The sequence below is a fragment of the Misgurnus anguillicaudatus genome, chromosome 12, assembly GCF_027580225.2.
Source record: "Misgurnus anguillicaudatus chromosome 12, ASM2758022v2, whole genome shotgun sequence".
Lineage (NCBI taxonomy): Eukaryota > Metazoa > Chordata > Actinopteri > Cypriniformes > Cobitidae > Misgurnus > Misgurnus anguillicaudatus.
In genome coordinates, this window is record NC_073348.2 from 31,546,987 (window position 1) to 31,564,400 (window position 17,414).

General features: G+C 38.2%; 2 protein-coding genes across 10 annotated transcripts in view; one reads left to right on the plus strand and one right to left on the minus strand.

The window, feature by feature from the left end:
* The first annotated feature begins 1,344 nt into the window (after nucleotides 1–1,344).
* Nucleotides 1,345–5,144, plus strand: dnajc30a (DnaJ (Hsp40) homolog, subfamily C, member 30a). The gene has a single exon (XM_073874383.1). The coding sequence runs from the start codon at nucleotides 1,393–1,395 to the stop codon at nucleotides 2,452–2,454; it is 1,062 nt and encodes a 353-aa protein (XP_073730484.1). The 5' UTR covers nucleotides 1,345–1,392; the 3' UTR covers nucleotides 2,455–5,144.
* cux1a (cut-like homeobox 1a) overlaps nucleotides 4,722–17,414 on the minus strand; it is a 130,600-nt gene continuing 117,907 nt past the window's right edge. For 7 of the 9 annotated variants that reach the window (XM_073874375.1, XM_073874379.1, XM_073874376.1 and 4 more), the window contains 4 exons: nucleotides 16,062–16,340; nucleotides 13,580–13,768; nucleotides 9,459–9,759; nucleotides 4,722–9,320 (listed from right to left, as the gene is read on the minus strand). In XM_073874375.1, coding sequence (XP_073730476.1) covers nucleotides 8,873–9,320; nucleotides 9,459–9,759; nucleotides 13,580–13,768; nucleotides 16,062–16,340 — 1,217 coding nt within the window. In that variant the 3' untranslated portion in view covers nucleotides 4,722–8,872. The remainder of the gene's footprint in view (nucleotides 9,321–9,458; nucleotides 9,760–13,579; nucleotides 13,769–16,061; nucleotides 16,341–17,414) is intronic. The other 2 variants (XM_073874382.1, XM_073874380.1) reach the window with 2 other exon arrangements.

Sequence of the window (17,414 nt, forward strand, 5' to 3'; positions counted from 1 at the left end):
AACAAAACCAAACAAAACATCTTTAAAGCACAGCTCAAAATCATTATATATGTGATCAGCAATGAATTGGCAAATGTCTAACCACAGTTTTTTTATAAAGTTACACTGCCAAAATAGATGTATGAGAGTTTCTGGTTGTGAATTACAGAATGTGCAGTTTGTATCTATATTTAATTTGAATTTTGACACAATAAAGGTTTTAACAGGATAATACTGGTGAAGAATCTTAAAAGAAATCTCCTTGACCTTATTCGTCAATAAATACTTATTAGGAAGAGTCCATACCTTCTTCCACAAAATATTTTTCACTAATCTATTCCATTTTATGACAGCATGAGGAGTGGAAACATAGTCATTAAGATAAAGAGAGCGAACATTTCTGTTATTTTTCATTGTGGAGTTAAAACATATTCTACCTACAAATGTGTCAGTCAGGTCTGGAATATGTATTACAGAACTTGTCAAACTACTGTTGTGCCCTTAAATAACATAACAACACCACTAGGAATAGCTCCAAAAACAATGGCATACTGTTTTGGAGTAACAGGAATATTATAACAAGAGAGAAATTCTTGATAAGTAAATAACCATCTTGATTAAATAATTGACTGACCCGATTGATACCATTCTTGAACCAATTTTCAAAAAAAATGGATTTATGCTTATAACAGATATCCTTATTGTTCCATATGAAGTAATTGGTCAGAGAAAAATTGTGCTTGTAATTCATAGACCATGCTAATAAAGCTTGTTTATGAAAATTAGAAAGAGCAGCAGGGATTTTTTCAATGCTGAAATTGCAGAGTAAAAGAAAATTCAAACCACCCAATTGAGAAAAAACATGCTCGGGTATAATATTCCAAATACTGTATGGTTTTTTCAAGTAATTCCGCACCCAATTAATTTTGAAGGTGTTATTCAAAGTTGCAAAATCAACATACCTCACGGAAATCATGTGCTAACAGCACAGTCCATTCTTTACGGTAAATTACGTAATATAATGACGTAAAATACACGTTGGCCACTTCTCAAGGCAGCAGCCTGCGGAGGTCGCATACGTCATGAAGCCTGGTTTATTTAAGTTAACTGAGCATAACATTCGCAATTCATAAGCATATTACAACAATTAACGACCAACTAAGAATAATAGCCAACTTAAAAATGGTTAATATTCTGAAATAAGGCCGATTTGATGACGTATGCAGCCTACCAATGCGACCTCCGGAGGCTGCAGCCTTCGGATTGACAACGGCCGAACACTCGGCCAATCCCTTACATTGAAATATTTTCACTGCACGTCATTGGCCAATTTCAACAGACCTGCAAAGTAGCGCAATTTTCATTGGTCGATTTGCCGTGCTTGCTGATTGTGTTTTCCTTGATCTCTGGGCAATGGCGGAGGTCAGAATACGGTTCGGGAGAAGCGCTTACAAGTATTTAAAACCCTCTTATCAAGCGCTTTGGGACAAAGAGAGCAAGTCGATCCTAAAGGGGAGTTATGTTGCTGAATTAATAAATTCACCGCAGTTCTGTGCAACTGAAAACGATCGCGTTGCAGTCGATCATGGAGCCGACAAAATATGCCGGGTATGTCTGGATACTCCCAAATTGAAATCATCTGAGACGAATTCAAAAGTATTTACATACTTAAAGGTTGCTGATGGATATACAGGCACCTTGGACTTCCTTACCGAGAATACTTCTGGAAATATATGCACTGACTATATTGGGTTGGAGACGCATGTAAAACGTCCCTTATATAGCAATGCTGGGAACCATCAGTTTAAACGCCAGTTAAGGAGATCCATCTATACAGGAACACTATACGGACGTTCACATCCTCGTATAGGGCAGTTTACTTCGTTCGCAAGGGCATACAGTAAAAACCACAATAATGGCAACCCAGGGCCGTTATATAAATCAAAGTCCGCCTACTACGACATCCTCGAGGTGTCTCCAACAGCAACGCACGCGCAAATCAAGACCGCATACTACAAACAGTCCTTCAGATATCACCCAGATAAGAACGCAGGGAGCGAAGATGCAACATTTCACTTCGCCCAAATCAGCGAGGCCTACAGCGTACTCGGTAATATAGCTTTAAAAAAGAAATACGATCATGGGATCCTGAGTCAAGAGGACCTGCTAAGATCCGGCAGACCCACAGCCAAAGATAGAACAGCGTCACCATCAGGTCAGCACGCACGAGCCCGACAATCCCCATCAGTTGGTGTCGACCAGCAGAACATCTTTAACTTTGATACCTTCATCCGAGCGCACTATGGAGAGCAGCTGCAGAGAGAAAGGGAGCTACGCCATCTCAAGGAGAAGATCCGCCAGAAACAAAATAAGCAGTTTGAGGATGTAAAACTGGGCAGATTGAAGGAGGTGACTGTAGGGGTGCTCTTGGTTATGGCAGTGTCAATCGTATTGAGTCTTAGTTCTAACGACTGAGGTCCATGGACACTTGGATAGATTTGGTTTTAAACCAATGTGCCAAAACACGAATGTATGGATCTGTCATATCATCATTAGGATCTTTTTAAATGAATAAATAATTGTTACTCGTTTCTGCCCAAAGTCATAGCTACTACACTAGAACATGCTTGAAATCATACCAATTTCTTCAATGACTTTAGGGAAGAATCTAATTTGTTTGGATAATACACTGGCCTAGTAACTAGTAAATTGGTGGGAACTGGATACCACAATTTTTAGTTATACATAAGGATGAATGGAGTTGCATCAGTAATTGGGTGCTCCAACTCAGTTGTGAGCACTAATCGCATTATTTTGCACAAGGGATTTACTGTACGCTGTCAGAAAAAAGGTACAAAAGCTGTCGTTGGGGCAGTACCTTTTCAAAAAAGGTACACATTTGTACCTAAAGGGTGCATGTTAGTACCTTAAAGGGACATATCTGTACTTTGAAGGGTACTGTCCCAGTTTTTAACAGCTTTTATACCATTTTATCCAATGATGGCTGGGTTATTTTTGACCCATGTTGTAAATATTGGACAAAACACATGCCGGGGTGGAAGTTACCCAATGTTGGGTTGTTGTTATTTAACCATGGGTTATAAATAACAGCCCAGCAATTGAGTTAAAACAACCCAGCATTGGGTCAATTTTGACCCAGCTGTGTGTTCTGTCCAATATTTACACAAAAATAGTTAAAAAAATAACCCAGCCGTTTATGGAGTGTGTAGGTGAAGTATTTCCCAGATCTAGTAACTATTTGGCCGGTCACATCTGGGCTTTTCATTTAGGGTTTAGTAAAACAGACCCATATTCTTTGGATGTCTATAACCTGAACAGGTTTCGTTTAATTACTTAAATTGATTGAAAGGTGATTTAATATTATAATAATGGAAAGTAATGATTGGCTAATGGTTCAGCATCTAGGCTGCTAAATCGTGGGTTTGTTCCCAAATTGGGAGGTACCTGGAAATAGAGAATTGATGAAAACAAGTACTGTGCCTTTGATTCTTTAAAAATGCATAAAGTATGCGTACTGTGGATGTAAAGAAAAAAATATTAAAAATGTCAACCGTTTTATTTTAAATTATATTAAAATGTCATCTCTCACGTTCACAGATTTATATTTATTTCATTTAATATTTTGTTGCATTTAAGTTGTGTTTGATCGACACCTTATAAATCCAAATAGCCTGTTCATATTTGGGTGATTCTCACGAAATTAGACTTATGAGGTGTCATGAAACATTTTGATAAAAAATAAATGCTATCAAAATAAGAAGCATACTGTCACAAACATCTCTACATGTACTATTTTGCACATGATTTCAAATGACATCATACAAACCAATTTTGTTGTTTTTTCCACATTTAAGGGGAAAATTTTCATTACCGCAACATGTCCATGACTGGATTTGGGTTCTTTAACATGGAAATATTTATAATTAAAAAATCTAAAAAATAAAAAGCTTCAGTGCTTGTTATACTATAAACATTTACAGTAAAGAAACATGTGGTGATCATTGGTAAATGTAAATTTTCAAAAAATAAATTTTTGGAAGGGACATAATGGATTGTGACACTCAAGATGGCTACCAGGTTAGCATAAAAGTTGAAATTTGTTTGTCATAGTACCTCGACAACTTTTTAGTTCTCATTACCGAAACATGAGTTTGTAAATGCATATATTTAATGTAATATCATGTTGCAGTAATGATAATTTTTGATAATGATAATCTAAAAAATCAAAATGTAAATAATTCTACAGGACTTATTTTTAAATCCTCTAAAAATAATGGTTATAGTAAGTTCAGACCATAATCTTATATGTGCAAAAAAAATGGCTTCAAGGGCTTTTTAAAAAAATCTGATGCTGGACACCTAAATCTGGATTTCGTGAGAATCACCCATTTGTTTCTTGGAGTCATAAAAAATGACCCATTATGTTGTTTGCATATACTTCAGACTTCTTAAACGTTGGTCTTAAATTTCTGGCATCACCTGACACCAGAAATACTTAAATAAATGCAGAATACAGTGATAATGTGTTTGTACAAAAGATATTTACTTCAGTTAATACACCTATGGTGGTAATGAGGAATAATAATAATAATAATAATAATAATGAATTTCAAACAGTGATATTGCTTTTTCATTTTGGATTAGAACCGTAACAGCGCTGGGAACAGAATACAAGGCTACATGAAGATACACAAAGGAAAAACAACCAAACTAAATACATATCAAGAGAACAAAGTGGAAGAGTCTTTATTCAGTTAATGGAGGATTCAGCTCCATCTTGTGGTTCAAAACCATGACACATAGAAAAATAAACCGTACAACTGTTGTTAGCAGGTGTAAGAGGGGAAAGTGTCACAGACAAACTAATGGACGAAAGGGCTGTGCTAAACCAAGTTTCTACCTGAGCTTTGAGAGACCTAAGGAGAATCTATAGTATACCAGCTTGTTGGGAGCTGCCTGTCAGGCTTCATATTACCCACATACAGATCGAGATATGAATGTCAACACCGAGCCAACTCATTCCAGTAGATATCGGCTGGTCGATATGAATCGTAAAAGTGTTGCTCTTGCTGAGATTGACTGAACAGATAATCATCATGCGAGCCTCAAATGTAACACAGTTACACAACTTTGAGAAACAAAAACAAACAAACATGAAATCTCCATCTGGGATACAATGAAACAAAACTGTAGCGGTTTAAAACATACCGTCTCAGGTGAAGAAAGAACATACTGTCTCAGGAAGTGATGTTTTGAGTGTGCGGGAAAAAAAACGAGGTAACAATTATGACATCACTACCAAACTAAGCTACGGACGAATCTATCTACATTAATGCTACTCGTGACTACCGATGTAATATCAATAATGATGAGCTTTTTTTGTTTTCCATTTTTTGTCTTTTTTTGTCTTTTTCTTAGAAACCATATAAACGTGCTGTCTGTGCAGTTGTGAGTTGATGCGTTTAGTCATCTGCAATATTTTCCATAGAAAAATATTTGCGAAAAGAAGCAGAGAAAAGTGCAGGACATCTGAATCGAGAATCGTTTCTACGTGTTTCATGCCATGACGATAACATCACACACCAGTGAGAATGTTTCTAAAACACAAATCAATGTGACGGACATAAAAAGCGTCCAGAAAATGGTAAATGTTTTTCCTGTGTTCGATTAAAATCACGTGGTTATGATTTGAAAAAAATGTCGATTTGTCAGTTTTTTGACAATTTGGTCCACACTACAGTGTATTCTAGAAATCAATTCACACGCTAAATCCACCTCCAATGGGGAACTTGCAGATAAAATACAATAACATGATTATTAAAAAGAAATGATGGGACATATAAATGTAGTCATTTTTTACAATTCCCACTGTAGGAACTTTGGTATAAGAACCAAGCCTGAATCCTGGGACAGCTGTTTTCTCTTAGATAAAACAATACACACTGTAAAAGTACAGAATATTATGACCTGAGACTAGATGAGACCTTGCTGGCTAATTTGCAATAATGTTATATGATCTGACACGTGATATTTCCAATCTGCGTAAAAGACTTATTTGGAATGAAAAAGACGCAACGAGTTTTCATTGAAGGCACTCCAATGTTAGACGTGGAGAGAAAGTTTGAGAAACAGTCACGGGCTTATTAAACATATGTTTTATGTAACGTTAACTGTGCTTTTGTTTTAGGTCTTAAAGAGACAAATTTGATTTAATCTTTCATTGGCACACACGACAAAGGCCGAAGGTAGTTTTAAGCCGACGTTCTCCGAAAAATTCACCGGCATGAATTCAAATGCGTTTCTTTTTTTTGATTACCAAACAACATCAAGTGAATTTCATTCCTACTAAAACAAAAAATCCAATTCCTCAAGGTGCAGCTCAGAGCGACAGCTATTTTCAGTGACGTCAACTACCAGTTGTTCACTGGCTCATCGTAGCAACTAAGCTTGATTGCGATAATAAACGTAATCTCAGAGCGTTTGCAGGTTATACCTGAAAACCAAATAATTCAAGAGCGTCAGGTTTGCCTTTAAGCGCGAATACAGCCAAACACAATTCATCTTGAATCGTCATCTTTAAAGTGTTAAAAAAAACATCTAAAAGCTTACTAATGAAATCATTAATGCAATACATATCTTTGTCAACGTAGTAACTGTGTTCGTCCAGCTCGGTGACAGAGTAAAATATATGAAAACATAAATCAAAATGATAATCTTCAGAATTAATCAATAGAGACATGTATCAAAAGTACATCATTTAAATGTAATCCAATACTGCCGGCAGTCTATTTGTCTAAAAATATGTAACCTGACCTTTTATAGTCCCTTCCATTACAAAAAAAAGAGCACGTATAACAATATAAGACATCAATATGTAAAAGACAGCATCTATAAATAAGCAAACCACACCAAACGAACGAACAAAAACGAACAAAAATGAAAATCTACCATTAGTTTTTCTTATGCGTGTAAATAAAAGTAATTTAATGTACTATGTGATATGCTGTAGGACTGCTAAATAGCTTAGGGACGTGAGGAGGTTTCCACAGCCTGTGGCGAGTAGTAGTAATATACAAATATAAATCGCTCTAGTCACACACATACACACACAAACAAACAAACACCCCCAACACTGTGGTTTGTACACAGACGCGCATGCTTTATCGTACAGAAGCACGCATCACAAAACCAACTCCAAAGGCATCGGGAGATGCGAGTCTTCGCTGCGCCCCCTGGCGTTTCCACCTTAAATTTCGTTCACGATCTACGTTTATTCTTGCGCAATAAAAAATATAAACGGAAAGTCTCACAGTTCTCCGTTCTATAAAGAAAACAAAAACATTTCGCTCAAGGTGTGACGTGAAATTGGTCGCGCTTTTCCAGTCGTTCCGAGGATAAATGCGTGTCGTGAACGTACTTGGTTACGTCTGGGACGCTTCGGGTGAACAGTGAATGGAGAAGCTGGTGAAAAACCTGAAGAAGTTTAGAGTTCGTAATAGAGCGAGCGCTAGGTCGGTTTCCCTGCACACTCAGCGTCCTGTACCCTGGTGCTGAGGACCAGCCCATACAGTGCAGTGGCCTATGGCCACACCATAGAATTAAAATTGGTAAAATCATATTTGAATTCTATGGGCCAAACCACCCAACTTGGTTAGAGGTCTCTGATGTATGGTTCTATTATAAGAGGATAAAAATCAGGCTCGCTCATTCTCTTTAAAAAATATCTTGTCAGGAATATTTACTCAAAGTACTGTACAAATCCTTTTTTTCTTACTATTTCCGTCTTTGTTTTGGCCTAAAATGACGTATTAAACAAGACCTCCGACGAGCTTAAAAACGTTAAGCTGGGGAGGAGATTAAAGCTATGGAAAAATAAACGAACGCTACCCTTACCTAAATAACGATAAAAATTGACACTTAGCTATCACTTAGCTATCAAGTTAGCTATTACGAAATTCCTCCTTTTTCTCCCATCAGGACCGTTTCATTTTATTATTTTTTTGTAGACGTTACAATAGTTGATATGAATTTCGTGTGATAGTTTTTCATGACGAGGATTCTGGATAATTTTTTTACGTGTTTTCGTAGCATGATTTTTTTCTTTTTCCTTTTACGCCATTGGCTCACCAAAAGGTGTGTTGTAAAATTAAAAGGAGTGCTGTTTAGAGTCAACTGACTGTGCAATCTCTTGGTGGCAACTTAATTGCTATAAAAAGGATTTTCTTCTCTCCTACGAGAAGTTTCCGAACTGTGAAAATAACGCCGGTTCCATTACATTGGAATCCATTGCGTACTAGAGTTGCATAGCCATTGGATGGCCTCCTCGTGGGTAGGAAGGGAGAGGCGGATGGGACGGTGCACCCGTGTTCCTTCAGCCAACACTTGCTCTTAAAATGCTTAACTTTTGGTTCGAAAACCGGTTTAAACTAGTCTCTCGAAGTTTACGTGATACAAAAGACGAAACTCCCAAAAGTCTTGAGAATTGATAAATTATTGTAACAGTTATTCAGCTTGTTGGTGAGAACGCCTCTGTGAGAGGCGACGTGATATAGTGTGTATATTTTTCGTGACTTTCGCCAGTCTCGTGAGATTTTGTGAGAACGCTCCCTTCTCCTGTGCTTTGTCTCAGTTTTTTTTTTCAGTTTCTTCTTCACCATTAGCCAATGGTGTCACAGCCCTGTGGCCAGCAGGACTGTTAAGTGCTTCACAAAAACAAAACAAACAGATTAAAACTCCTCTTTTCGTTTTTTGTCCTGTCTTTGATAGCCCATACACTTTAAAACAGCAAATATAAAACCCATGGGTTCACCGGTGGAGTGTGTGCACCAGGCTTGGCCGGGTTAGCTCAGTAAGGGACATAGTGAGAAGCCTTTCAAAACTCCCATTCGTGAGGCTCATCACGGTTCGCTGCTTTCTCCAGCCGGTGGATGATGTTGTTGAGGTTGGCTGCTTTTTTCTTGCGTAGATTGCTGTCCTTTGGGTTTCGTAGAGGAGCTGCGACGGTGGCAGACGTTACGGAGGCCGAATCGGGGATGCCGAACAGGCTGTCTATTAGCCTGGTGGTACCCGAAGCGCTGGGGAACTCTCCCTCCCCGTCTTCATCTCTGTGGCTGAGGCCGGGACTCTCCAAGAAGCCCTTGCGTTCCTCTGACCCGGACGATCCGGCGGGTCGACCCTCGGCGGTGCTGTCAGACTCCGTGCCGTCGCAGCTGTTCTCTCCATCGCCCCCAGACTTCCCCGGGGGCCGCGCCGAAGGTGACCCACCTTCACCGGCTGCAGCTTGGATCTCTTCGATGAAAAGTTCTCGCCGGATACGAGACCTGCCGAGAGAATATGAGTTATAATGCGATTTATAAAGAAATATAAGGTAACATTGCCCTGCACAAATCTCATTGGCCCAAAATGTGTTTCCCATTACTGTATATTAACCCCTGAATGGCTGTAAACTCTCATGATACCTGTAGTTGTGGAACCAGTTGATAACCGTGCTGGTTTTGAGGTTGAGCTGGCTGGCTAACTCCTCGATGGTTTTAGGAGAGGGGTAAGGCTTCTGCTGGTAGGCCCTCTTCAGAGCTTCCTTTTCCTCTGGAGCCAGAACCACGCGGGGTTTCTTCAGATGAGGCTGCTGCGGCTGATGGTGCTGCTGCGGCTGATGGGACAGATGCTGTGGACTCGCCCCCTGAGTGAGGTCACTTCCTGGCAGACTGCCCTCCAGTAAATGACTCTCACCAATGGAACTGTGGCGTCTCTTCATGTAGGCTGAAACACACAAGCATCGATGACATTTGTGAATATAGCAAAAGACTGGAGAGCAAAAATGCACTGGAGATATACATATATTTGTCAAAACACAATTTTGGTTTAGGCCTGTTAGTAACATCGACAATCGGTATTACACAGACAGAACAACATTATGTTCTCTAAGTTAAAGGTGACATTACACAAGACTTTTTAGGATGTAAAATAAATCTTTGGGTTGTTGTTTTTCACATTTCCAAGGTTGATACAAGCACTGGGGACCAAATTATAGCACTTAAACATGAAAAATGTCAGTTTTTCATGATATGTCCCCTTTAAACATTTTTTATTTTTGAGGAATTGTCATATTAATTCAACAGATTTACAACATTACCACTCAAAAATGAACAAAATATTTTGTTGTTTTTATATAATGAATTGGTGATATCTCCATGGTTCCTCTACTAATGTAAGGGCTCAGATTTGCATATATATATATATATATATATATATATATATATATATATATATATATATATATATATATAAGGGCTGGGAAAAGATTAATCGCGATTAACCGTATACAAAATAAAAGTGATTTTTGGCATAATGTATGATTGTGTGCTGTGTGTAATTATTATGTACATATAAATACACCCATATTCATGTATGTATTTAAGAAACATTTACAGGTGTATATATATTTATTTATATTTTTATATAGTCTATATTATATATAAATGTAAAAAATGATTTATAAATAAAAAAAATCTGACATGAATATTTGTATGTGTGTGTGGTTAAATATAAACAATTACACACAGTACACACACATACATTATGCAAAAAAACCTTTTATTTTGTAATTTTATATATATATATATATATATATATATATATATATATATATATATATATATATATATATATATATATAAATCTAAAGCTACTACTTACTGTGCATTTCAAGTTATACATTTATTTTAATCAGTATGTGTGTTGACCTGGATTAAACCAATGACCTCTTGCTCTGCTAACGCAATGCTATATCACTAAAATCTCGATTAGACAACTGTAGTTAAACTAAACACAACTAGATCAACTCTAGGTTATGCATTGTATAATATAATGCAGCCAGTAGGGGGCAGTCTCTGATTACAACTAACTTTATTGCTTTCAAACTTGAGCTCGTTGTAAATCGAATTGAGCATTACCTTCTAAAAATGATACTATATATACTATAAAAATAATAAAAATACATATATAAATTAATTTGTGTCATATTTAATTAATTAATAATTTTTGCAAAAGTTCAAATGTAATTTATAAAAAATTAAGCTACTCCAAGAACGCAATTAATTACTAATATTAACGAAACATTATTAAAGTCAATTAATAAATACATTAAGTATTATTAATAAAAATAAATAAAAACCCAATTTCAAGTAGCACAATCATTTTGTATAACAAATAACCAGGGGCATTTCTTTCCAAATGTGACCCTGAAATCCAGGCTCAAAATTTTATTATGAGAATCAAAGTTTGATTTCAGTCTTTGGCATGACCATACTCAGTCAATATTAAATATACCAACGTTATATTATGTAGGACGATTTTATGCAGAAAACAGTCAATCACTAAAAATGACTTGAGTTTAGTTTTGGTCACATATGTAACTTAACACCGAGAGTCCAATAGTAATCTGCAAAAGCACAGAACTGTGTGTGAAATCTGTCATTACAGTGCCTGTTGAAGAACGGCCATCGGCAACAGCAAGCTAAAAGATTCTGCTGGTGGCCAAAACTCTCAGAACAGAGGCCAAACAAGGCTAATTTGCTTTGTGCCGCCAGCCAGCGCCGAGGTCAAATTCATACTCGACCGAAAAAGCAAGAGAGAAAAACAGCGAGGCGGCAAGAGAACACTGTTGCTTTTCTGTCCGCAGTGAGCTTAAGGGGTAAACGGCCGACCCCGTTTCGTTCTAATGAAGAGCTCCCCCCGAGTTTTGCCATCTCCGTACGCGCACGCAAGCGAAATCCTGACTCATAACAAAACCGCCGTTGTCATCCTCACCCAGGGAGCACCAGTAATGTCACTGTTAGCCCGAGAGGAGTGTTAAACAGGCCTAATGACTCCAGGAATGTTCACTTGGCCTGCTGCAAGCTCGAAGGCTGGGTGCAGTGGACTTTAAGTAAGCCGGCCCCACAGAGCCGTCAGCCTGTCACAGCCGATCACCAAACTGACATCTCCCACCCTCATCAATCCCGACAGAGGAGAGGCGAGAGCATGTGCGGCCCATTCGGCAGCCGGAGGACACATCTGGGCTATTAAAGAGGGAAAAAAGAGCAATCAAACAGTCCCCATCAGCCATGCCTCCGCCCGACCAGCTCATCTCCAGCATCTCGCACATCTCTACGCATTAAAGAGAGGCGTGCTGACGAGAGGCAGCCTGAAAGATTGTTTTGCGAAACTCTTTCTCTGGCTGGAATCAATAGTGGATAAACGCAAACACACGGTTGGTGATCATTAACAAGTACGGTGAGTGCATATGGACACATAGTGGTCAAATTTTCAAGGGACTGATGCACTGCAAATAAAAAAACAGTTTTCTTAAAATAAAATCCAGATAATTTACTCACCACTATGTCATCCAACACACCAGTTGATGTCTTTCTTTGTTCAGTCGAGAAGAAATTGTGTTTTTTGAGGGGAACATTCCAGGATTTTTCTCATTTTAATGGACCCCAACACTTAACAGTTTTAATGCAGTTTAAAATTGCAGTTTCAAAGGACTCAAAACGATCTCAAAGAGGCATAAGGGTCTTATCTAGCGAAATGATTGTCATTTTTGGCAAGAAAAATAAAAAATATGCACTTTTAAACAACAACCTTTGACGCGCCAACACGACCTCACGTAATTGCGCAAAGACGTCAAAAGCTCACACGTTACATATGAAACGCACATTTGCGGATGATTTTAAACAATAAACTGAAACAAAGACATTAATAAGTATCATTCCACATACAACAACGCCGAACGGTCCTCTTTCTCCACACTTGTAAACACTGGGGCGGAGATTCACATACATCATCCGTGACCTCTTGACGTGAGGACGTATTACGTGAGGTTGCGCGTCACAGGACTGGAGGAAGACGAGACGTTGTGGTTTAAAAGTGCATATTTTTTATTTTTCTTGTCAAAAATGACAATCGTTTCACTAGATAAGACCTTTATGCCTCGTTTGAGATTGTTGAGAGTCCTTTAAAACTGCATTTTAAACTGCATTAAAACTGTTAAGTGTTGGGGTCCATTAAAGTCCATTAAAATGAGAAAAATCCTGGAATGTTTTCCTCAAAAAACATAATTTCTTCTCGACTGAACAAAGAAAGACATCAACATTTTGGATGACATGGTGTAAGTAGATTATCTGGATTTTTTTTAAGAAAATGGACTAATCCTTTAAGATGTTCTTTAAAAATTATATACAGTACTGTGCAAACGTTTTAAGCCACCATGCCGCTATATTAGATGGTATAATGACTGGTTAACCAGGTGAATAGGTAAACCAAATGAGACCAGAAAACATTGCATACAGAACTCGAACCTACAAGCGCTACTTTAGCACACAGCTCCAGCACTGGAGACATTGTTTGACAGCTAGGTTTCGCAAGTTTCTCGAAAAAGAACAGCCAACTAAACAAACACTAAATGTGCGAATCGCTTTAATAAACACCGAAATGAAAACACTGTAAAACAACCCAGACAATTACAAACAGGTGTTTGTTGGTGTGGGGCCAGACGACAGCAGATGTCTCGAAGGAGACCGATTACGTTAAGCCGTACCTTTCTTTTCCATCCGTTTCATATCCATGAGTTTCTCCACGTTGCGCGGGTCGCTCAACCAGAGCTGCATACGGACAAACGGCTCTCGGCCCTTTAGGCTGAGCTTGTGCCAGGGTTTGGGCCGGGCCAGCAGATCAGACACGGAGCCTTGCGTCAAACCTAAGATGCTTTCACCAAACAGACGCTGACCTGTAGAGTAAACACAAACAGTTTTCATTTAGTTTGGTTTACGAGTATAAAACGCATTGAATAATCTGTTTTTGTTGCCATCAAAGTTTGATCAAAGTCAGTCTGCTGATTTTGCTTTTACCCTTCAAGGCATTCGAACGGCTTTTAACTTCTGCTTAAGCTTTCAATGATTTTTTTCACCGTAAATAAAAGGAACCTAAATTCTCTTGACAGTATACGGGATCCTTCGATGTTCAAAAAGGAAATGTTCCCCAGAGTAAAACAAACGCCTGAGATCCCAGAAGATTATATCTCCTTCTCCTAAAGACTGGAATAAACACAGCTGTCTTTACGTTTTGAACTCTATACAGGTCAATTCCACTAAAGAGCGTAACAACAAATCTTTGATGCCCAAATCGGATTGAAAAATGAGTATCTGCGAGATGAAAGAGTCTATCGTCTGTGCAATATATCCATATTCTCTTATACTGTGCATGTTCACAATGGCATTAAAGCAGAAAGTGGGAACTGACTCAACAAAAGTTCACAAAGACATCCAAGGCTAGTTGAGCACTAACATAGTGCAAGAGCACATTAGGACAATGGTCAGCGTGAGTTGAAACAAACGGTGAAGGAGAAAGCGGCAGTGTCCAGTGTGACATTCCCAATCGACCTCTCATTAATTACGGCAGGGACATCGAGACAGTCAGTGTGGACGGCCATTAAGTGCAACATGTCCTCCACCTCTCCTTTAGTGTGCAAAGATACTATTACAGGAATTGTAACACACCCAAATGGCATACATTAGGTATGAAATAAAACAGTATTAATGGATGTGATTATTGCATTTTGAAACTTCTATATTTAAATTTGAAAAATAATAAGGACAAATGACGCCCTATAGAGGTGCGATATAAACTGCGTTAAGGAACTAAAAGTAGAAATGATAAAAACTATATTTGTCAGTGTGACAGTACCTTTCGTAGTTACAAAAAAGCATAGTTTATTTTAAAAATAAACTAGATTTTATTTGAACAAACATTCGTGCAATATCATAAAAATGCTACATCAATTTTGATCAAAATTATAGCTTTCGTATTTACAAAATAGCATAGTGTTAAAAATAAACTAGATTTTATATGAACAAACAGTCGTGCAATATAATATAAATGCTACATCAATTTTTATCAAAATTATAGCTTTCGTATTTACAAAATAGCATAGTGTTAAAAATAAACTAGATTTTATTTGAACAAACAGTCGTGCAATATCATAAAAATGCTACATCAATTTTGATCAAAATTATAATTCGATAATCAGTTATTCCCCTTAATATTGTATTTGCAATTATAAATTAAAATTGTATGGATTTTAAGGATGTTGCATACCGGACGAGAAACACTGCGTTGTGTCCTGTGTAGGAAAACTCGCAGGTATCGCACGTGCACATTCTCAGCCTATGTTACTTGTTAACGATTTGTCACAATTTCGCTACGGAGAGTCGCCGATGTGTGTACATTCATAGAAAATAATATGTTCGATTTTTTAGATACATGGCGTGATGCGATGCGGCGCTTCTCGCACGGTGTGCGACCTCCTTAAGATTAACAGCTTTCAAGTAATCGTTGCACCCGTAATTTTAATCCCAATTGTTTTTCGATTAATTGCACCTCTAATAATTTTCGAATATGTTAAATAAATTTGTCTTTAAGTTTCATTATATGTATTTATATTTGCGTTTTATTCTAATGCTTTAAGGTAAATACTTTCCTGACACACCAATTACATTTTGTAATTTGATAAGACACATTTTTTCAAATTGATAGCTTGACTTTAACTTAATTATGTAAAATGCTGAGTAGCTATTTGTAGACAGCGCCAGAGTCCTCTGTTGCAATACGAATGTTAAATTAATTCTAGTACAGATTAATAAGGGTACATTTACACGACAACATCGTAATAAAAATGGAAACGTTTTTTTTGTTCACGTACAGACGACCACATTGTTAAAACGTTCCCCATTCACATGGAGGCACAGCTAGTTCTGAACATACATTAAGTTGCGCGCGCATGACGTCACTGTTTTTACGAATTAGCATTTTTAGTATACATTGAGACGATAAGTGTCGTTTTCAACAAAATTTACTTAGAAACCAATTTTCTAAAGTTTGCGTTTTTAGGCTTTCAACATGCCACTGATGTACAAATAAAACAAATAATATGTTTTTGAAAAAAAACATACAATTAAAATGTAATTAAAAGTTATGTTTTCAGTTTTTAGTCTCGTTTAAACACCCATATGTAACACACTTACCGAGGTTGTTATCTGTGAGAACTTCTTTAACCTTCTTGGTGATGACGTAAGTGTCCAATTCGGGCGACATCGCCACCATTTCCTGTATGCTGAGACCCGAGTGTCCCGGCACAGGCAACGGTAAAGGTGTGCCAGGCTGAGACTCGGACGTTTCGCTGGGCTCCTGTATGGACGACCGGCACATCTGTTCTTCCTGCTGACTTTTAACCGACTCCTCGGCCGAACTAAGAGGGGATTCTGGGGCAGGACTGCAGCTGGCCGAGGTCTTCGGAGTAATCTCTATGGAAACACGAGGAACAGAATTAAGATATTTAACCGACGTAAAACGTAACCTTGATCGTTGGATGTGCATTACTTATCAGCAGAAGGCCTAAAATGAAGGCCTAGCCAAATATGGAGCAGGGAGTCATTGAAACAGTATAACCCAACCAAGGTCTTCCTGCTTAGTAACAGGAAGTGATGGACTGTGACAGATGCATCTTGTCAAGCCAAGTCACGGCTTTCCTTCGAGCAAAATGGACAAGCAAATTGCTGAGGATGAGAGACAAATGTGTGTCCTTCACTTTGGAGTTCCACAAATGTTTATTATTTCTGCCTTAAAAAGACATTTCTCACTTATGTGTCTTTTTATATTCATACACAGTCCTTATCAATCTTTCATGTGCTAGAGTTTATAAGCTATATAATAGCCCTGTGTGAGGCACTGAGAATCCTTTGACATAGCCCTCAAATATCATTTGCATATCAAGATGGCCGTTTGACGTCAATGAAACCAAACACCAATAGTCATGACGTGCCTTGTAAGCGGACACAAAGCTACAAGTATTAGTGAATGAAGTCTGGGAGTTTAATTTTCATGTGAAGCACACAGATTTTAAGTATTCAACTTCATTGGGGCATTTGTAGTAACACAACATGAGAATATATCCTTTAAATATCCCTTTTTGTCTACGGGGACATCTTGGCAGCCCCACATTTGAATACACACATGTATACACCCAACCCTCCATCTTTTCTCCTCTAATACTCTTTCCTTTCATTTCATCTCCTCTTTTTTATCTGCCATGGCAGTGCAGTGTAGTGCTGGTGGTGAAGAGAGCATCGAAAGGGAGCGTCAGTTCGGATTAGCTGCCTGCCGAGCTGGGGGACACATCGAGCAGAGAGCAGGGCGCTCGAGGCGGGGAGAAGCCCGTCATATCAGATCTGCAGCAAAACCACGCACAGCCTGGTGACAGTTTGACTGGCGGCGTGGTGTGTATGTGTGCATGTGTGTACGGGAAGGGAGGTAGGAGGTGTTTTGGGGACACAAGCGGGTATGACAGGATGTTCCTGTGATATGCAGCGAGTAACTAG

Excerpts from the sequence above, each read along its gene's own strand:
- dnajc30a (XM_073874383.1), top strand. The coding sequence starts at position 1,393 with ATGGCGGAGGTCAGAATACGGTTCGGGAGAAGCGCTTACAAGTATTTA.